The 16240-nt window shown below is 47.9% G+C and overlaps 1 protein-coding gene across 1 annotated transcript; it reads left to right on the top strand.

Moving 5' to 3' along the window:
• The first annotated feature begins 317 nt into the window (after positions 1-317).
• LOC140427317 (histone H4-like) lies at positions 318-629 on the top strand. The gene has a single exon (XM_072512879.1). The coding sequence runs from the start codon at positions 318-320 to the stop codon at positions 627-629; it is 312 nt and encodes a 103-aa protein (XP_072368980.1).
• The last annotated feature ends 15611 nt before the right edge of the window (positions 630-16240 follow it).

The raw sequence follows: 16240 nt of genomic DNA on the forward strand, positions 1-16240 counted from the left end.
TTGCTGTCCCCTCAGTGACCTTTCCACCCCCCGACGGACTTTCAGCCATTTTTTTCATGGCCGTTGTTTTACTTATTTTTGACATTTCCCTTCACTGTGCCTTCTCCCTGCAATTGCCACCTCTGTTGCCCCTGGGACCGGGCATTAAACCCCGAAAATGCCGTTCCCGAACGGGAGCCTTCCAATGTGCAGCTGCCTCCCGCCCGCCGTCACCGGAAGTTCCCAAAGTGGAAGAAACATAACAACATCATATTTGGCAAATTGCGGCAGCCTCGAGCATTTTTATCATTCAACAGCGGTTTCACTGAAGAGGCATCATGTCTGGCAGAGGAAAAGGAAGCAAAGGACTGGGAAAAGGCGGAGCAAAGCGACACCGCAAAGTGCTTCATGATAAGATCCAGGGTACCGCCAAACCAGCAATCCGCCACCTGGCTCACCGTGGAGGGGTCAAGCAGACCTCAGGTTTGATCTATGAGGAAACTCGTGGGGTGTTGAAGGTTTTCCTGGAGAATGTGATCAGGGATGCAGTCACCTACACTGAACTCGCCAAGCGCAAGACGGTTACTGCCATGGATGTGGTTTACACTCTGAAACGCCCAGGCTGCACTCTCTATGGATTTGGTGGCTGAGAAAAAAACATGTATCCCTGCTGATTCTGCAAACATATTTCTCCCCATGGAACTTTCTCCCCTAAAATGCTGTGGAGATTAGGTCAATTGATACTTTCAAAGCTCAGACTGAGAGATTTTCTTTCTCAGCCAAATGTATTAAAGATTATAAAACCAAAGTGGGTAAATGGAGTTAAGGTGAAGAGCATAAATGATCTGATTTAATGGATGAACTGAGGTTCGATGGGCTGAATGGCCATCTTCTGTTACTCTGTTCCTATTGTTTCCACCGGGCAGGACAACATTAATGAAAGAGGGCAACATTTGATGTTATCAAAAGCCCCCAAACTTCTCCGCCACAAGTTGCTGAACCAGAATCCTGATTTTGTTTGAAGGGAATTAGTGAGTTGTTTGCAAAAGATTATTATTGAAAGGTAAAAGAACAAACAGGAGATGACTAATTAGGGAGTAGAGAAATTATGGGTGTGGAGTTGATGGATCAAATCATCGGTTTCTGAGTTGTAACATTCTATATTGATGGATGCAACTGGATAATTTTTTTCCCAATTATTTAAATGACAAGACTCTAAAAAACAGCCTTTTGTTGCTCAATCTCTTTAAAAAAAAATTTTTAAGGGGCAATTTAGCGTGGTCAATCCACCTAACCTGCACATCTTTGGGTTGTGGGGATGAAACCCACACAGACATGGGGAGAATGTGCAAACTCCATACGGACAGTGACCCAGGGCCAGGATTCGAACCCGGGTCCTCAGCGCTGCAGTCCCAGTGCTAACCACTGCACCGCATACCGCCCTGCAGTTCAATGTCAATGTATCTTTGTATGTATGTACCTTTAGATAATAATGCAGCAGGAAGTATCATTCAAACACAAATAATTAGTTAATTAGGGACAACAACAACAATTCAGATATAATGAGGAAATGTGGTAATATTCAGAAAGTCAGGCAACACTGGTGGCGAGAAACACATTTCAGGTCAATCACCTTTCATCAGAACTGGAGAATTGTAATAGGTTTTAAGTAGGTGAGATGGGAAATGTGGAAGAAGAATATAGGGTGGGTCCATGATAGGGTGGAAGGCGGGAGACGTTAAATAACAAAAGAGCTGTTTGTGCAGCATCAAAGGGAGTGGTAATGGAACAGGTAGCAAAACAAAAGATGTGTCCAGAGGAGACGTGAATGGAAGAATAATGAACAGCAACTGTCCAAAGCAAAAATAGGAGCTAAACAAAACATGGCAATGAACGATCCTGATTTTCTCTTGCTACGCCTTTTACATTGCATATTTTTTCTATCTTTAATTTTTCTTTCCACATTTGTCATTGATCTTCATTCCACTGGTGGCCCTCATGGTTAACAACTTTCATATCTAATCCACAAGACATTTTAACGTCCTCACCCCTCTACATAGATGTCTTACACTTTCTAGTGCTCAGTTCAGCTGCCTGTGTCAGATTGCCTCTAGTCGAACATTGTTGGAAGCACTCAAGGACTGCCTTAGATCCTGACTGTACAATCTAGGCTGATATTCTAGTACTCTTCTGGGGGAATGCTGCTCATGGGAGGATGAAAGGTAATTTAAGCTCTGAGAAATAATGGTCATAACGCACTGAAGTAGAGTAGTTGATCCTGGAGAAAATTTTTTCCTCAACTAATACCTATCACAGCTGTTAAGTCATTTTATTAAAAAACATTAGTGCAGAATGGCTGCTGAATTTTCCCACAATAACGAAATTGATTACTTGTATGATGCACATCTGGACAATTTAATATTATAGATTTTGCCTATATGCAAGTATCGCAACCTTTGCATTTCACTCAGAGTCTTATGGAATTTTATGCAGTCTTCCTTATTCTCTCAGTATGCATTCTGTAAAGTGCTGTACCCTTCTCTGCAGGTAGAGGGCCAATTAATCAATTGGGACTATTTCAGTGTCTCTGATATTTTGTAGTTCATAGAGTTCATAGAATTGTTTTTCATAGAATCCCTACAGTGCAGAAGGAGGCCATTCAGCCCATCAGGTATGCACCGATCCTCTGAAAGAGCACCCAACCACTCACCCCCCCCATACCCACCTAACCTGCACATCCCTGGACACTGAGGGGCAATTTAGCATGGCCAATCCACCTAACCTGCACATCTTTGGACTGTGGGAGAAAACCGGAGCACCTGGAGGAAACCCACGCCGACACGGGGAGAACGTGCAGACTCCACACAGCCAGTCACCCATGGCCGGAATTGAACCTTGGTCCCTGGCGCTGTGAGGCAGCAGTGTTAAACACTGTGCTACCCAGCCGCCCAGTCATAATGTGTGTAGATAACTTACACACACTATAAAGAGCTGGACAGTTTCACAATATGAGGCAAATTGGGTAACTTTGACTCCCAGTAGCATTTCCTGGTTCTCTTTTGTTGTAGATGTGATGGAAAGAAGAGCAGATGGATGTGCAAGGGACATACATCGGGAGATCAGGAGAGAATCTTCGAAGCACATGGAGGGGGAGTCAAAGGCACATCGAGGTGAAGCTCGGAGGTTAAAATAGCTTGGCCATTAACAAATGCATATAAGGCACCCATCATTTGTGTTTTTGGAGAGTTAGCCCGCGCCCATTTGTCCCCAGATAATATGGCCAAATGGACCCAAATTCTAGTCTCCCACGCCACAGAAGCAGGACGAAAAGCTTGCGCAAATTATGACCCCTCAGATGAGGCCCACAATGAAAAATGGGTTTTGAAGAGATTGTCCCGCGCTTGGAAGCAATCAATTGCAGGCAAAACCACATTTATAGCATCTGATGAAGAGCAGGCAGGGATGAACCCAGTTAAAGCGCACCAGAACCCCGCATGGGTAAATGAGGGCAGGAACAGCCCACCCCAGCCCAAAGTTCAGGAATGTTACAATTGTGGACAGCTAGGACACTTTGCACGAGAGTGCAACGTGCCCCAGAAGCAGCAGAGAAACCAACAGACAGGCACCCTAAACAGGAATAGGGCAAAGCCGATCCATAGCGTTAGCGCCTGTTCAGAGAATGCAGATATGAACGGTACCGACTGACCGTGTTCGGGCTCCCCAACTTGGGTTTGCGACACCCTTTGGGACAAGTCCGGTAGACGAGTAGTGGCAGGCAAAGTTCGGGGACAACCCGTAGAATTTCTTTGGGACTCAGGAGGGTCTCGCACCACACTCAATTCCTCCACGATGTTTCAGTGAGACACATGGCCCACAACAGACACCATCACACTCAGCGGCTTTACAGGCCATTTACAACAGGGACACATCCCACAGCCCCTATAGCAATACAAATAGGTAACATCACGACTAAGCACCCCGTAGTTTTGGTTGATCTGCCCCAGACAGCAGAACATATCCTTGGGATCGATTTCATGAGCTCCCCTAACCTTTCTTTTGACCCAGTTAACAAGTGTGTTTGGAAAATGGCAAAGGCAGCATGAGCCCCCGCCTAGCTCACAGTAGGAGAGTACGTAAACAGGATTAGCTCAGTCGGAGACTTCTGGTTTGACCCTCGAACCATTAGTGCAGACAAATAGATTAGGGCAGTCCTGCAGGAACATAAAGCAACATTTGCACAGCACAAGCACGACTGTGGCAGTTTGGCTGGCTTTGTGAACATTACAGGTCCCGGCCCTAAACCCCAGAAGCAGTACGGATTTCCCCAGGAAGCAGAGGGAGCAATCTCCAAAGTCATAGAGAGTTTGTTGGATCAAGGCATACTCAGATCAGTAGCCTCCACAAACAACGCACCAATTTGGCCCGTCAGGAAACCGGATGGATCATGGCGACTGACCATTGATTACCGGGAACTGAACAAAGTAACCCCAGCAGCAGCCCCCACCATAGCCACGAGTCCCGAGACCATGCTCAAATAGGGACTCCAGTCAAATATCTTTTCGGTTTTGGACATTAGTTACGGCTTTTGGTCCATTCCATTAGCTAAAGCGTGCCAGTACAAATTTGCCTTTACCTTCCAAGGGCAACAGTACACGTGGACGTGCCTTCCACAAGGATTCCACAACTCCCCCTCCATTTTCCACCGACAGCTGGCAAATGGTTTAGCAAACTTTTCCCGCCCCGATTGTCTGGTCCAGTATGTAGATGACTTGTTATTACAGACAGACACAAAGGGAGAGCACATTTCGCTTCTCGCCGAACTCCAAGCACACCTAAACGAAATTGGTTGTAAAGTCAACCCCAAGAAGGCCCAGATTTTGAAAGAGAAAGTGATTTACTTGGGAACAGTGATCACTCATGGTAAGCACGAGATCGAGCAAAAGAGAATTGACTCGATCGTCAAATTGCCGCTTCCCCATAATATCTCAGCCTTCCGGTCATTTTTAGGACTGGTTGGCTACTGCCTAAACCATATTAATGGTTTCGCCACTAAAGCAGCGCCCCTATCCGACCTTCTCAAGAAGCAAGCACCTTGGGAATGGCTTCCACAGCGTATGGATGCTGTGGATGCTTTAAAAAGAGCCCTCAGCACAGCCTCCGCACTACAGGTCCCAGATCCACTTTCCCCATACGCAATCGAGGTTGCAAGCACCGACCGAACCCTTTCGGCCGTGCTCCTCCAGGAACGCCATGACCAATTACGCCCCGTAGCATACGCCTCACGAGTGTTAGACCCCGTAGAGCAAGGATTTTCTGCCTGTGAAAGGCACCTGCTCGCAGTTTTTTGGGCAGTACAATACTTCGCCTACATTACAGGACTCAACCCCATCACCATCCTCACAGAACACACCCCGACACAGCTATTGTTAGACGGCCGACTTAAGGGTGGCACAGTCAGTCAAATCCGAACAGCCCATTGGACCCTTCTTTTACAGGGACGGGACATCACAGTAAAACAAACCAAGATCCACACCTTCCTTGCCGATAATTTGCAGTATGTAGGCACCGCTCATGAATGTGAGATCATCACCACGAAACAGAACACTGGCCCATTTATTCCCAAAACACCTCCCAGGAAAACAGGTAGTACACCCCAGAGACCCCAGCCCACAGTCACATGCGCACCCCTGAAGATTTATGTGGATGGCTCCTCCACATTGTGAAATGGAAAGAGAATTACCGGTTGCGGAATTTATGTAGAGGACGCACAGGGACGCGCCCTAGATGAGATTGCATTAAAGTTGCCAGGACACTTAGGCTCGCAGGCAGCAGAACTGGCAGCGGTTGCATACATTGTGGGCCACCCCAACTCGTTCCCGACCCCAGCAGACACCTATTCGGACAGCTTGTATGTCTGTAATAGTTTGACGGAATTCCTACACCTGTGGGAAACAAGAGGATTTGTTTCCGCGGACGGTAAACCCCTACCCTCAGCCCCATTACTCCGCCATATTTTAGAGACAGCGAAGGATCGAGAATATGGAATAATTAAGGTTTGCAGCCATCACCGTTCTTCCCCCCCGGTAACGTTAAAGCAGACACCCTAGCGAAGGCAGGCACCAGGCATGGTTATTTTTGGAACCCCCCCGAAAGCACCCCAGTACACGCAGTTCAGGTCTCACAGGCCAACATTCAGGATTTAGCGAAGTCACAGAAAGAGGATGAGAAACTCAGGGAAGTTTTAAAGGATACCTTCCCAGCCCGTATGATAAATACAAGAATGCAATAACCACACATGACGGTGTGATTTTAAAGGATGGCATTTATATAGAGGGCAGTCACTGCCCTCACGCATGAAAATGCGGTTAAACAATTGCTAGAGAACATAAAGGCAGCCCAACTCGCAACCGCTGTGAGACTTGGGACCAGGGAGAAACAGAGCAAGGCTTGTTTCGACACTGAGTTTACAGTAGGGCAACAAGTTATGCTTTCCCTTTACAACCCCAGTTCATTCCTTATCCCAAATTTTCCGGACCGTACTCCATTTCGGACAAAGTCAGCCCCTCAGTATATAAAATAACCTATCCCAATGGTAAGTCTGCGTGATTTCATATAAACCAGCTCAAGGCTTACGGCTCACAGAATAACCACACACACCACATCCTGCTCGCAGCAGCAGATGATCACGCCCTGCCCACAGATGACGTTTTCCTACCCTCCCCCAACCAGTCCAGCCCGCCCTCAGACACGACTTCAACTCCACCCCCAGAGGCACAACTCCGTCTCTCCCTTCCCTCAACCAGCAGCGACAGCGACAGTGATAGCGATCACGATGACGATAGCCACAGCACACCACGTTATGACTATACCCCTGTACCAAGCCCCACCCCCAGCGAATCTGAGCATGATTCCACTGACCCCTTTGAGATTATATATATCAAAGCCCTTGACCCAGACCCACCGCCCGACGATTACGGATTGAAAACTAGTAGCTCCAACCTCGACACACTATTCTGGCACCAAGTCAATTCGTTCAGGCTCATCTGGAATGATGAGATGGACCCCAATTCGCCCCAAGCAGCTTTAGCATGGTTACTACAGTCAAGAGTTTGGCAGCGGGAGAAGGAGATGACACAGAGTCTGACTCCCACCAAACAAATCCCCTTGCGACCCTGTTCGCTATTGAGTAGTAAGGTGTCCAGATGATGGAGCAAAAAGGAACCGATGGAGAGATACGGTGTCCTTTCTGATGGAACCTGCACCATGTTTGTTGAATGTTTGTTTGTTAGTGTTAACGTTAAATGTTGTTCGTAAACCCGAAAGTTTTCACGGCCCCACGTCACCACCCCTTTGATGCCCAATGGCTGTTAGATGAACTAGTTTGTCCCCAGAAACTTGTTAATGGAACAATTAATTTGAGAGGCAGCCCCCCACGACGACTACACTCTTGCCCATTCTTGCCGGTTGCTCAGGCAGTGGAGAAATGGCATTGGTCCCCGCCCTGCCTGAGAACCCTCCCTCTGGTCAGCTACGCTCGGGTAGAGCACACATGGCATTGATCCTACCCGGGGATTCCACCCATTTCTTACCCGCCGCGGCCCATACGCACCCCATTTTGGCTCATTTCGTTCAAAATTCTTTTGTTTGGTTTTGGCAAACCTTAGGTTGCTTCCGTATGCTATTTACATCCTACAATACGAGGATGGTAGATCACACAGGCTGCAAAACGGCTCGCAGTATGTCAGTAATTTTTCTCGGATGTCTTGTCCAAATATTTGGTTTAAAAATAAATAAATGAGGGAGTCACAGATGGTGACCAATTATAAAGGGAAATTGGCAACAAAGGACAGACAGACAGACATACGAGATCTTAAGCAAGATAATAACAGAAATTATGCTTGCGTTCACAGAACTCCGGAACCTCAGGAACCCCAGAGGAAGACAAAGAAGAAGACCGACAAAGATGAAGACAGCCTTCGTGTTCACATGGATCTCAGCGGGATCCCTTCAGTTGCGCGCGGACGCTACCCCCCTGACCCCTACCACACAAGCTGTGAATGATTCCCACCCCTGCAATACATGGAGCCCCGAGATAACTAGCCCCGCAACAGCTAGCAATACCCCGACCTTGTGTGGTCGGAAGTTTATCACCTGGTACTCACTCTCATATGTAGTCGAAGCACTCTTAGTGCTGGCGATACTTTGCAGTGTTGTGCAAACGTTTAGAGTTAGGAAATGGTGAAAGAGAGCATATCGCTCTCGCACCCCGGTATACAGGTTTAGGTCCCCCATTTTCGGATTTCACCAGACCCCCGAACACATTGGGATGGATTAAAGTTGAACTTACTAACTGGTGTATCGAGTCTGTGATCAGTATTCGGTTCTGAACCTTGTGGCGATGTCAAAAGATACCTGGCGACTCTTGAGCAAACATAATTAAACAGAGCCAAATTAAGAGATAACACCAAAGAGAGCAACAACCTTTCACCCCTGGAGTCATAGTCATGGAGTTATAGAGGTTTACGGAATGAAAACAGGCCCTTCGGCCGAACCTGTTCAAGCTGCCCAGTTTTTACTACTAAGCTAGTCCCAATTGCCCGCATTTGGTCCATAACTCTCTATACCCATCCTTCTGATATAACTGTCTAAATGCTTTTTAAAAGACAAAATTGTACACGCCTCTACTACTGCCTCTGGCAGCTCGTTCCAGACACACATCACTGTGTGAAAAAATTGCCCCTCTGGACCCTTTCGTATTTCCCCCTCTCACCTTATACCTATGCCCTCTAGTTTTAGACTCCCCTACTTTGGGAAAAGATGTTGACTACCTACCTAATCAATGCCCCTCATTATTTTATAGACCTCTATAGCATCATCCCTAAGCCTCATACGCTCTAGGGAAAAAAGTTGCAGTCTATCCAGCCTTTCCTTATAACTCAAACAATCAAATCCTGGTAGCATCTTAGTAAATCTTTTCTGCACTCTTTCTAGTTTAATAATATCCTTTCTATAATTAGTTGATCAGAACTGTACACAGTATTCCAAGTGTGGCCTTACAAGACGTCCCAACCCCTGTATTCAATGTTCTGGTCAATGAAATCAAGCATGCTGAATGCCTTCTTTACCACCCTATCCATCTGTGACTCAACCTTCAAGGAGCTATGAATCTGTACTCCTTGATCTCTTTGTTCCTTAACTCTTCCCAACACCTTACCATTAACTGAGTAGGTCTTGCCCCAATTCAAAATGCACCACCTCACATTTATTTAAATTAAACTCCATCTGCCATTCATCAGGGACAGATGGAACGATGGGTTATGAGGGACAGATGGAACGATGGGAATGGTGATCAGGGTGTTGCTGAATTAGATGGACCGGGTCTCTGTTGTCGTTCTTCTTCTGTTTGTTGATGTGACACATGTTAGAAATCAGAAAAGGAGAAATGGGCAGGGATGGATAGCCATTGCACTTCAGAAGAAATTGTGAGATTATGCATTTGCATTTTAGAAGTGAGACAGATGTGCAGAGTTTCTTGTCTAATCTTCAGCTGGCCTCATCTGTTACTCACTGCTTTACACCCCAATCCCCTGCCCACCCTCCCGAACATAGGCAGACCCGTGCAATCTGGAGCTTCTTCCTCATAAATTGAGAGGTTGAAAAGTTCAGTTCTTCCACGAGGGTTGACTTAGATTATAGGCTATTTTCTTCTTTAAAAATATGGAAGAGCATGTGAAGACCCACTGTTTGTGATCATATGGACTCCAAGCAAGGCTTCGAATCATAGAATCATAGAATTTACAGAAGGAGGCCATTCGGACCATCGAGTCTGCACTGGCCCTTACAAAGAGCACCCTACTCAAGCCCAAGTATCTACCCTATCCCCGTAACCCGTAACCGTAACCCAGTAACCCCCACTTAACCTTTTTGGACACTAAGGGCAATTTAGCATGGCCAATCCACCTAACCCGCACATCTTTGGACTGTGGGAGGAAACCAGAGCACCCGGAGGAAACCCACACAGACACGGGTAGAAAGTGCAGACTCCGCACAGACAGTGACCCAAGCCGGGAATCGAACCTGGGACCCTGGAGCTGTGGAGCAACTGTGCTAACCACTATGCTACCGTGCTGCCCCTTGATTACTACTCAATTAGGGTGAAAACAGGTGCAAGAAATAAATAAATATTAGGTGAATCTTCACAAATTCCACTTAAGGTATGCTGAGAGAGAAGGAACATCAACAGGGTAAGGAAGTGGCTATGAAGAGCCTCATGCTTACTAGCGGATATTTATAGGCAGCTCCAAATGGTGTAAAACATGGAGGACAAGGTAAATGGAAATGTTAAACCAACTCCTAACATTAGGCATTCTAATGGTTCACATAATTGCCTTTTCCTTGGTTAACCTGGTGAGATCACTAAGATTTCTCATCATTGAGTGGGCATGAAGAGGTTGCAGGAGATGGTGACCTGGTGCCTTTCAACTTGCCCTCCCTGTGCCTCCTTCTCTCTGAGTCACATTATTGCTGCCTCCTTTGTCAATGCTTTCCCAATAACACTTCAACTGAATTGTCTGGCAATTTGGGAGCTCTGTGCCCCAAGCTACCAGAATCAGAGATAGTAATTCTAAATTGTTGTTGTTGGGGATGGGGGGAGGGGGGCGCGTAGTTTCAGAATTAGGGCTCTTCCATTCAAGATGGAGATGAACAGGAATGTCTCCCCTCATGTGGCTGTGGATCTTTGGAATTCTCTACCCTCAGAGATCTATGGTGGTTGAGTCACTGATTGGTATTCAAGGCTGAATCTTTGAATTATAGGGGGGTTAAATGTTATGGGGAACAGGCAAGAAAGCAAAGTTGAACACAAGGTTAAATTAGGGACTGTTGTTTTGCAGGAAAAGGACAATGGAATTTTTCCAAACGCATAAATGACTTCCTGACAATAAATTATCAAAGCTGCAGAATAATAAAGGCTAAAAACTATGGATGCTGAATAAAAGAAAGTATCAGTGGAGAAAGATATGGAGTTAATGTTTAGGTCCAATATGGCTCCTCTTGGGAACCTAATTGCAGAAGTATGCTAAAGGTAACATTAGTTAACACCTTCCAGAACTGACGAGACAATTAGTGATTATTTTCTCTCAGTGGGAAATTCATACAGCTGGTTCCATTACCATTTCAAAGATTTTTCTACCGTCTCCATGCTACAAGATTTGTCAATAAAAGAACAGGGGAACATGCTGGACATCTCAACTGATGGCATTGACTGAAGATTGAACACGGGCGGTGGCGGGGGTTGTTGCGATGTGGCAGGCGGTGAGAGATGACATGGTCAGGGGCGGAGAACGGGGCCATCTGGGATGGGCTAGGTATAGGGTGGAATTAAGGGGATGGAAGTTAAGTGGGGAAGATGACGGACGGTAGAGGGGATTGGAGGCCCAAGCCTCCAGTAAGGCTGGTAACGTGGAACGTCCAGGGACTGAATGGGCCGGTTAAAAGGTCGCGGGTGTTGGTGCACCTCAGGAGCTTGAAAGCGGGAGTGGTCTTTCTGCAGGAGCCGCGCCTCCATGTGAAGGACCAGGTTAGGTTAAGGAAGGTGTGGGTCAGGCAGATTTTTCACTCGGGTTTGATTTGAAATCGAGGGGAGTTCGATTTTAATGAGCAATAAAATGGGATTTGTGAGTGCGAATGAGGTGAGGGATCCGGGTGGGAGATGTGTGATTGTGAGTGGGGCATTGGAAGGGGAGCAGGTGGTGTTGGTAAATGTGTATGCCCCAAATTGGGATGATGTGGGTTTTATGAGGGGGTTGCTGGCAGCAATCCCGGATTTGGCCACGCACCAATTGATCATGGGTGGAGATTTAAACTTATCCTAGAGCCGATAGTGGTTAGGTTGAGCCCCAGGGCGATGGGTAGAGTACGAATGGCAAGGGAGCTGGGGTTTACGGAGAGGATGGGTATGGTGGATCCATGGCGCTTTCAGAACCCAGAGGGAAGGGAGCATTCCTTCTTTTCACACATCTATAAGGTGTATTCGAGGCTTGATTACTTTGTAGTGAGTCGGAGAATTTTGGTTGGGGTGGAGAGGGTAGAGTATGTGGGGATAGTTATCTTGGAACATGCACCCCACTGGCTGGATATTCAGTTCAGTACAGGAAGAGAGCAGAGGCCGGGGTGGAGGTTTGATTCAGGGTTGTTGGCGGATGGAGGTTTTTGTGATAAAGTGCGGGCAGCAATTAAGGAGTATATGGAGTTGAATCAGAATGGGGAGGTGTCAGCGGCCATTTTTGGGAAGCACTGAAGGCAGTGGTCCGGGGATAAATTATTTTGATAAAGGCTCGTGTAGATAGGGAAAGGGGGGAGGAACATGACCGTCTAGTGAGATAGTGGAGGTGGACAGGGAGTATTCGAGGGTGCCCAACGCGGATGGATTGGCGAGGAGGAAATGGTTGCAAGGGCAGTTTGACAGGTTGACAATGGGGAGGGCAGAAGGGCAACTACGTAGGGCAAGAGGATATGAGTATGGGGAGAAGGCGAGCCGCATGCTGGCGCACCAGATGCAGAGGCCTGCTGCATCCAGGGAACTATTGAAGATACGGACTGAGGTTGGAGATGTGGTGTCGGAGCCGGCGAAGATAAACGAGGCATTTAGGGAGTACCACCAGGGACTTTACGAGGCAGATCTGAGGAGGAGAGGAGGGGGACGTGGGCCGGTTTCTGGATGACCTGGAATTTCCCCAGGTGGAGGAAGCAAAGTGGCGAGGCATTGGAGGAGCCCCTGGGACTGAGGGAGGTGCTGTATAGTATCAGGGGTATGAAGTCGGGGAAGGACCCAGGGCCGGATGGGTACCCGGTAGAATTTTATAAGGAATTTGCGACGCACCTGACACCACATCTGTTGGGGGCGTTTAATGAAGCGCTGGAGAAGGAGGAGTTGCCGGAGGCGATGACGCAGGCAGTAATCACACTAATCCCCAAAAAAGGGAAGGACCTGGTGGAATGCAGGTCGTATAGACCCATATCACTATTGAACACGGATGTGAAAGTATTGGCTAAGTTGTTGGCGGTGTAGCCATCTGGGATGGCCACTTCCAGAACACAAAATGGACATTTGCAAAGATTGCAGGGAAAAATGGACAATGTTAAGAAAGCAAGCAGGCACAGAGCCTGTCTGCATATTGGAGAAACAGCTCCCAGACAAGACTGAAACTGTATGCCCATTAGCATATGGATGGCCCATCTCCGGGAACAAAGGAAGATACTTAAGTAACCGATCTGGCTCCAGACCTCGCGGCGCCAGTTGCCCAAACCGAAAGCAGACGACAAAGCAGGCCAACGGCCAATAGGACACGCCCAGCCATCAGGGCACCCACCCCTTTATTGGTCAGGATCAATGCGGGTGATCAAGATACGGCCCAATTGATTGGGGCCAAGTTCAAGGCCCGCCCAAAAGCTCGCAAAGCCCCTCCGGGTATTAGAAGAAACCCCCGAGAGAGAATCACTCTCTTGGAATTGGCTCTCAGGCGGAGAGATCCTTCCACCAGCTACACCAGAAGCAAGTAAGTCCAAGGTCAACGCTCGCTACCAGATGGACGACCTTAGCTGTTCCCCTTCACCACTTCGACCCCAGCAGCCTCAGATCCGAACAACGACCATTGTTCCTCTGACTGAGTGGGCGCCCGAAGCTAAGTATAGGCTTTAGCAGCAGTGATAGTTTAGTCTGTAGTATTTCGTGCATGAGTAGATATTGCTGTGTGTATAAATAAATAGTATTGACTTTGAACTGATTAACTGGTGTATTGGCTCTTTGATCAGTATTCGGGTTTGAACCTTGTGGCGCAATCAAAAGATACCTGGCGACTCTAGAGCAAACATAATTAGGATTAAAGAAGGTGACCATATTGACCGCCATATTCAGAGCCAACCAAAGAGAGCAACAGCGGGGAGGATGGAGGATTGTGTCCTAGGGGGTGGTTGCAGAAGATCAATCAGGTTTCGTGAAGGACAGGCAGCTCGCGAGTAATATAAGACGGCTGTTGAATGTAGTGATGAATCCATCAGGGGCTCTGGTACCGGAGGTGGTGGTGTCCATGGACGCGGAAAACGCATTTGATTGGGTGGAGTGGCGGTACTTGTTTGAGGTTCCTGGGAAGGTTTGGCTTTGGGCCGAGATTTGTGACATAGGTGAGGTTGCTGTCTGTGGCACCAAAGGCGAGTGTGAGGACGAATGATATGAGCTCACGATGCTTTGACTTACACAGGGGTACGAGACAGGGGTGCCCGCTGTCACCGCTGCTGTTTGCACTGGCCATAGAGCCATTGGTGATGGCTCTCAGGCAGTCGGCGGAGTGGCAGTGACTTATGAGGGAACAGAGGGACCATCTATGCCATTGACCTGTTGCTGTATGGTTCGGATCCACTGGAGAGTATGGGAAGGTTTATGGGCCTGCTGGGGAGGTATGGAGGGTTCTCGGGGTATCAACTGAATGTAAGGAAAAGGGAGGTTTTCCAAGTGAATGAGCTGGAACGGCGGGCAAATTTAAGGAGGATGCCATTGAATGTGGCGAAGGATAGGTTTGTTATTTTGGGATTTAGGTAGCGATGGAATGGACGGGGCTCCATAAGTGGAACTTAACGAAGCTGGTGGAGGAAGCCAGGGAGGATCTTAAGAGATAGGATACACTTCAGTTGATGTTGGCGGAGAGGGTCCAAGTGGTGAAAATGAATATTCTGCAGAGGTTCTTGTTTATTTTTCAGGTTCTCCCGATTTTTATACCAAAGGCCTTTTTTGGAAATTGGACACGATAATTTCGGACTTTGTATAGGCGGAGAAGGTGCCAAGGATGGGGAGGGCCTTGCTACAGAGGTAGAGACAACAGGGGGGATTGGCGTTGCCAAACTTGCTTCATTATTATTGGGCAGCGATTGTGGACATAGTGCAGCTGCGGTGGGAAGGAGAAGGAGTAGAGTGGGTTAGGATGGAGGAGGAATCTTGTAAAGGGTCCAGTTTGAGGACTATGGTGACGGCAGCGTTGCCAATGGCTCCAAGTAGGTGTTCAGGGAGCCCAGTGGTGCAGTCCACGGTGAAGATTTGGAATCAGTTGAGGAGGCATTTTAGGGTGGAAGGGATGTCGGTGCTAACGCAGCTGTGCGAGAATCATGGGTTTGAGGCGGAGGGGGGTGGGGGGGGGGGGTGGAGTGGTGGATAGTGTATACAGGAGGTGGCGGGAAATGGAGCTGGTCAAGGTGAGCAATCTGTATTTGGAGGAAGGGTTCTCCAGTCTGGAAGAGCTAAGGGAGAGGGTAGAGCTGCCGAGGGGGAGTGAGTTCAGGTATCTGTAGGTTAGGGACTTTGCGCGAAAGGTCTGGAGGGGGTTCCCTACGTTGCCGGGATATATCCTGCTGGAGAGACTGCTGCTTCCGGATGTGGAAGGGGAGGGAAGAATTGGGGATATATATAAGTTGCTGAGTGGGGGCAGAGAGGCGAGTGGGTGGTGACGATCAAAGAGAAATGGGAAGCAGAGTTGGGAATGGAGATCAATTGGGGAGTATGGAGTGAGGGACTGCCTAGGGTAAACATGGCCTCCTTGTGTACAAGTATGAGCCTGATATAGTTTAAGGTGGTGCACAGGGTGCATATGACTCAGACGAGAATGAGTGGGTTCTTTCAGGGGGTAGTAGATGAGTGTGCGAGGTGTGGGCGGGGATCAGCGAATCACACGCACATGTTTTGGGGTTGTGAAAAATTGGGAAGGTTCTGGGCGGGGGTGTTCATGGTCTTAGCCAGGATAATGGAGGAGGAGGTAGATCCCGACCCTCTGGTGGCGATTTGGGGTTTCAGAGAAGGCCGATGTCATGGCCTTCGCCTCTCTGATTGCACGGCAGCGAATTTTACTGGAGCGGCGGTCGGCATCGCCACCGGGGGTAGCAGCATGGTTCGGTGACCTGTACGACTTCCTGCAGTTGGAGAAGATAAAATATGAGTTAAGGGGCTCAGTAGAGGGTGTTTGAGAAAGGGTGGGGGATGTTTGTGACCGTGCTTGAGGAACTGTTCGTCGCGGGGGATGGGGGGTGAAAAAGGGGAAATATTTGTACAGACTGTGTAATTAATTGCTGGGAAGTATGTTTCCCAGGGTGTTTATTTGCTGTAATCTGTTTTGATACATGTTTGTAATAAAATACATTAAAAAAAATATTGTCCCAAGATTGAATCCCAGCTGCAGCAATTGGCTGAGTTTTGCGACCAAGTGCGGACAGATATCAG

The sequence above is a fragment of the Scyliorhinus torazame genome, chromosome 7, assembly GCF_047496885.1.
Source record: "Scyliorhinus torazame isolate Kashiwa2021f chromosome 7, sScyTor2.1, whole genome shotgun sequence".
Taxonomy (NCBI): Eukaryota; Metazoa; Chordata; class Chondrichthyes; order Carcharhiniformes; family Scyliorhinidae; genus Scyliorhinus; species Scyliorhinus torazame.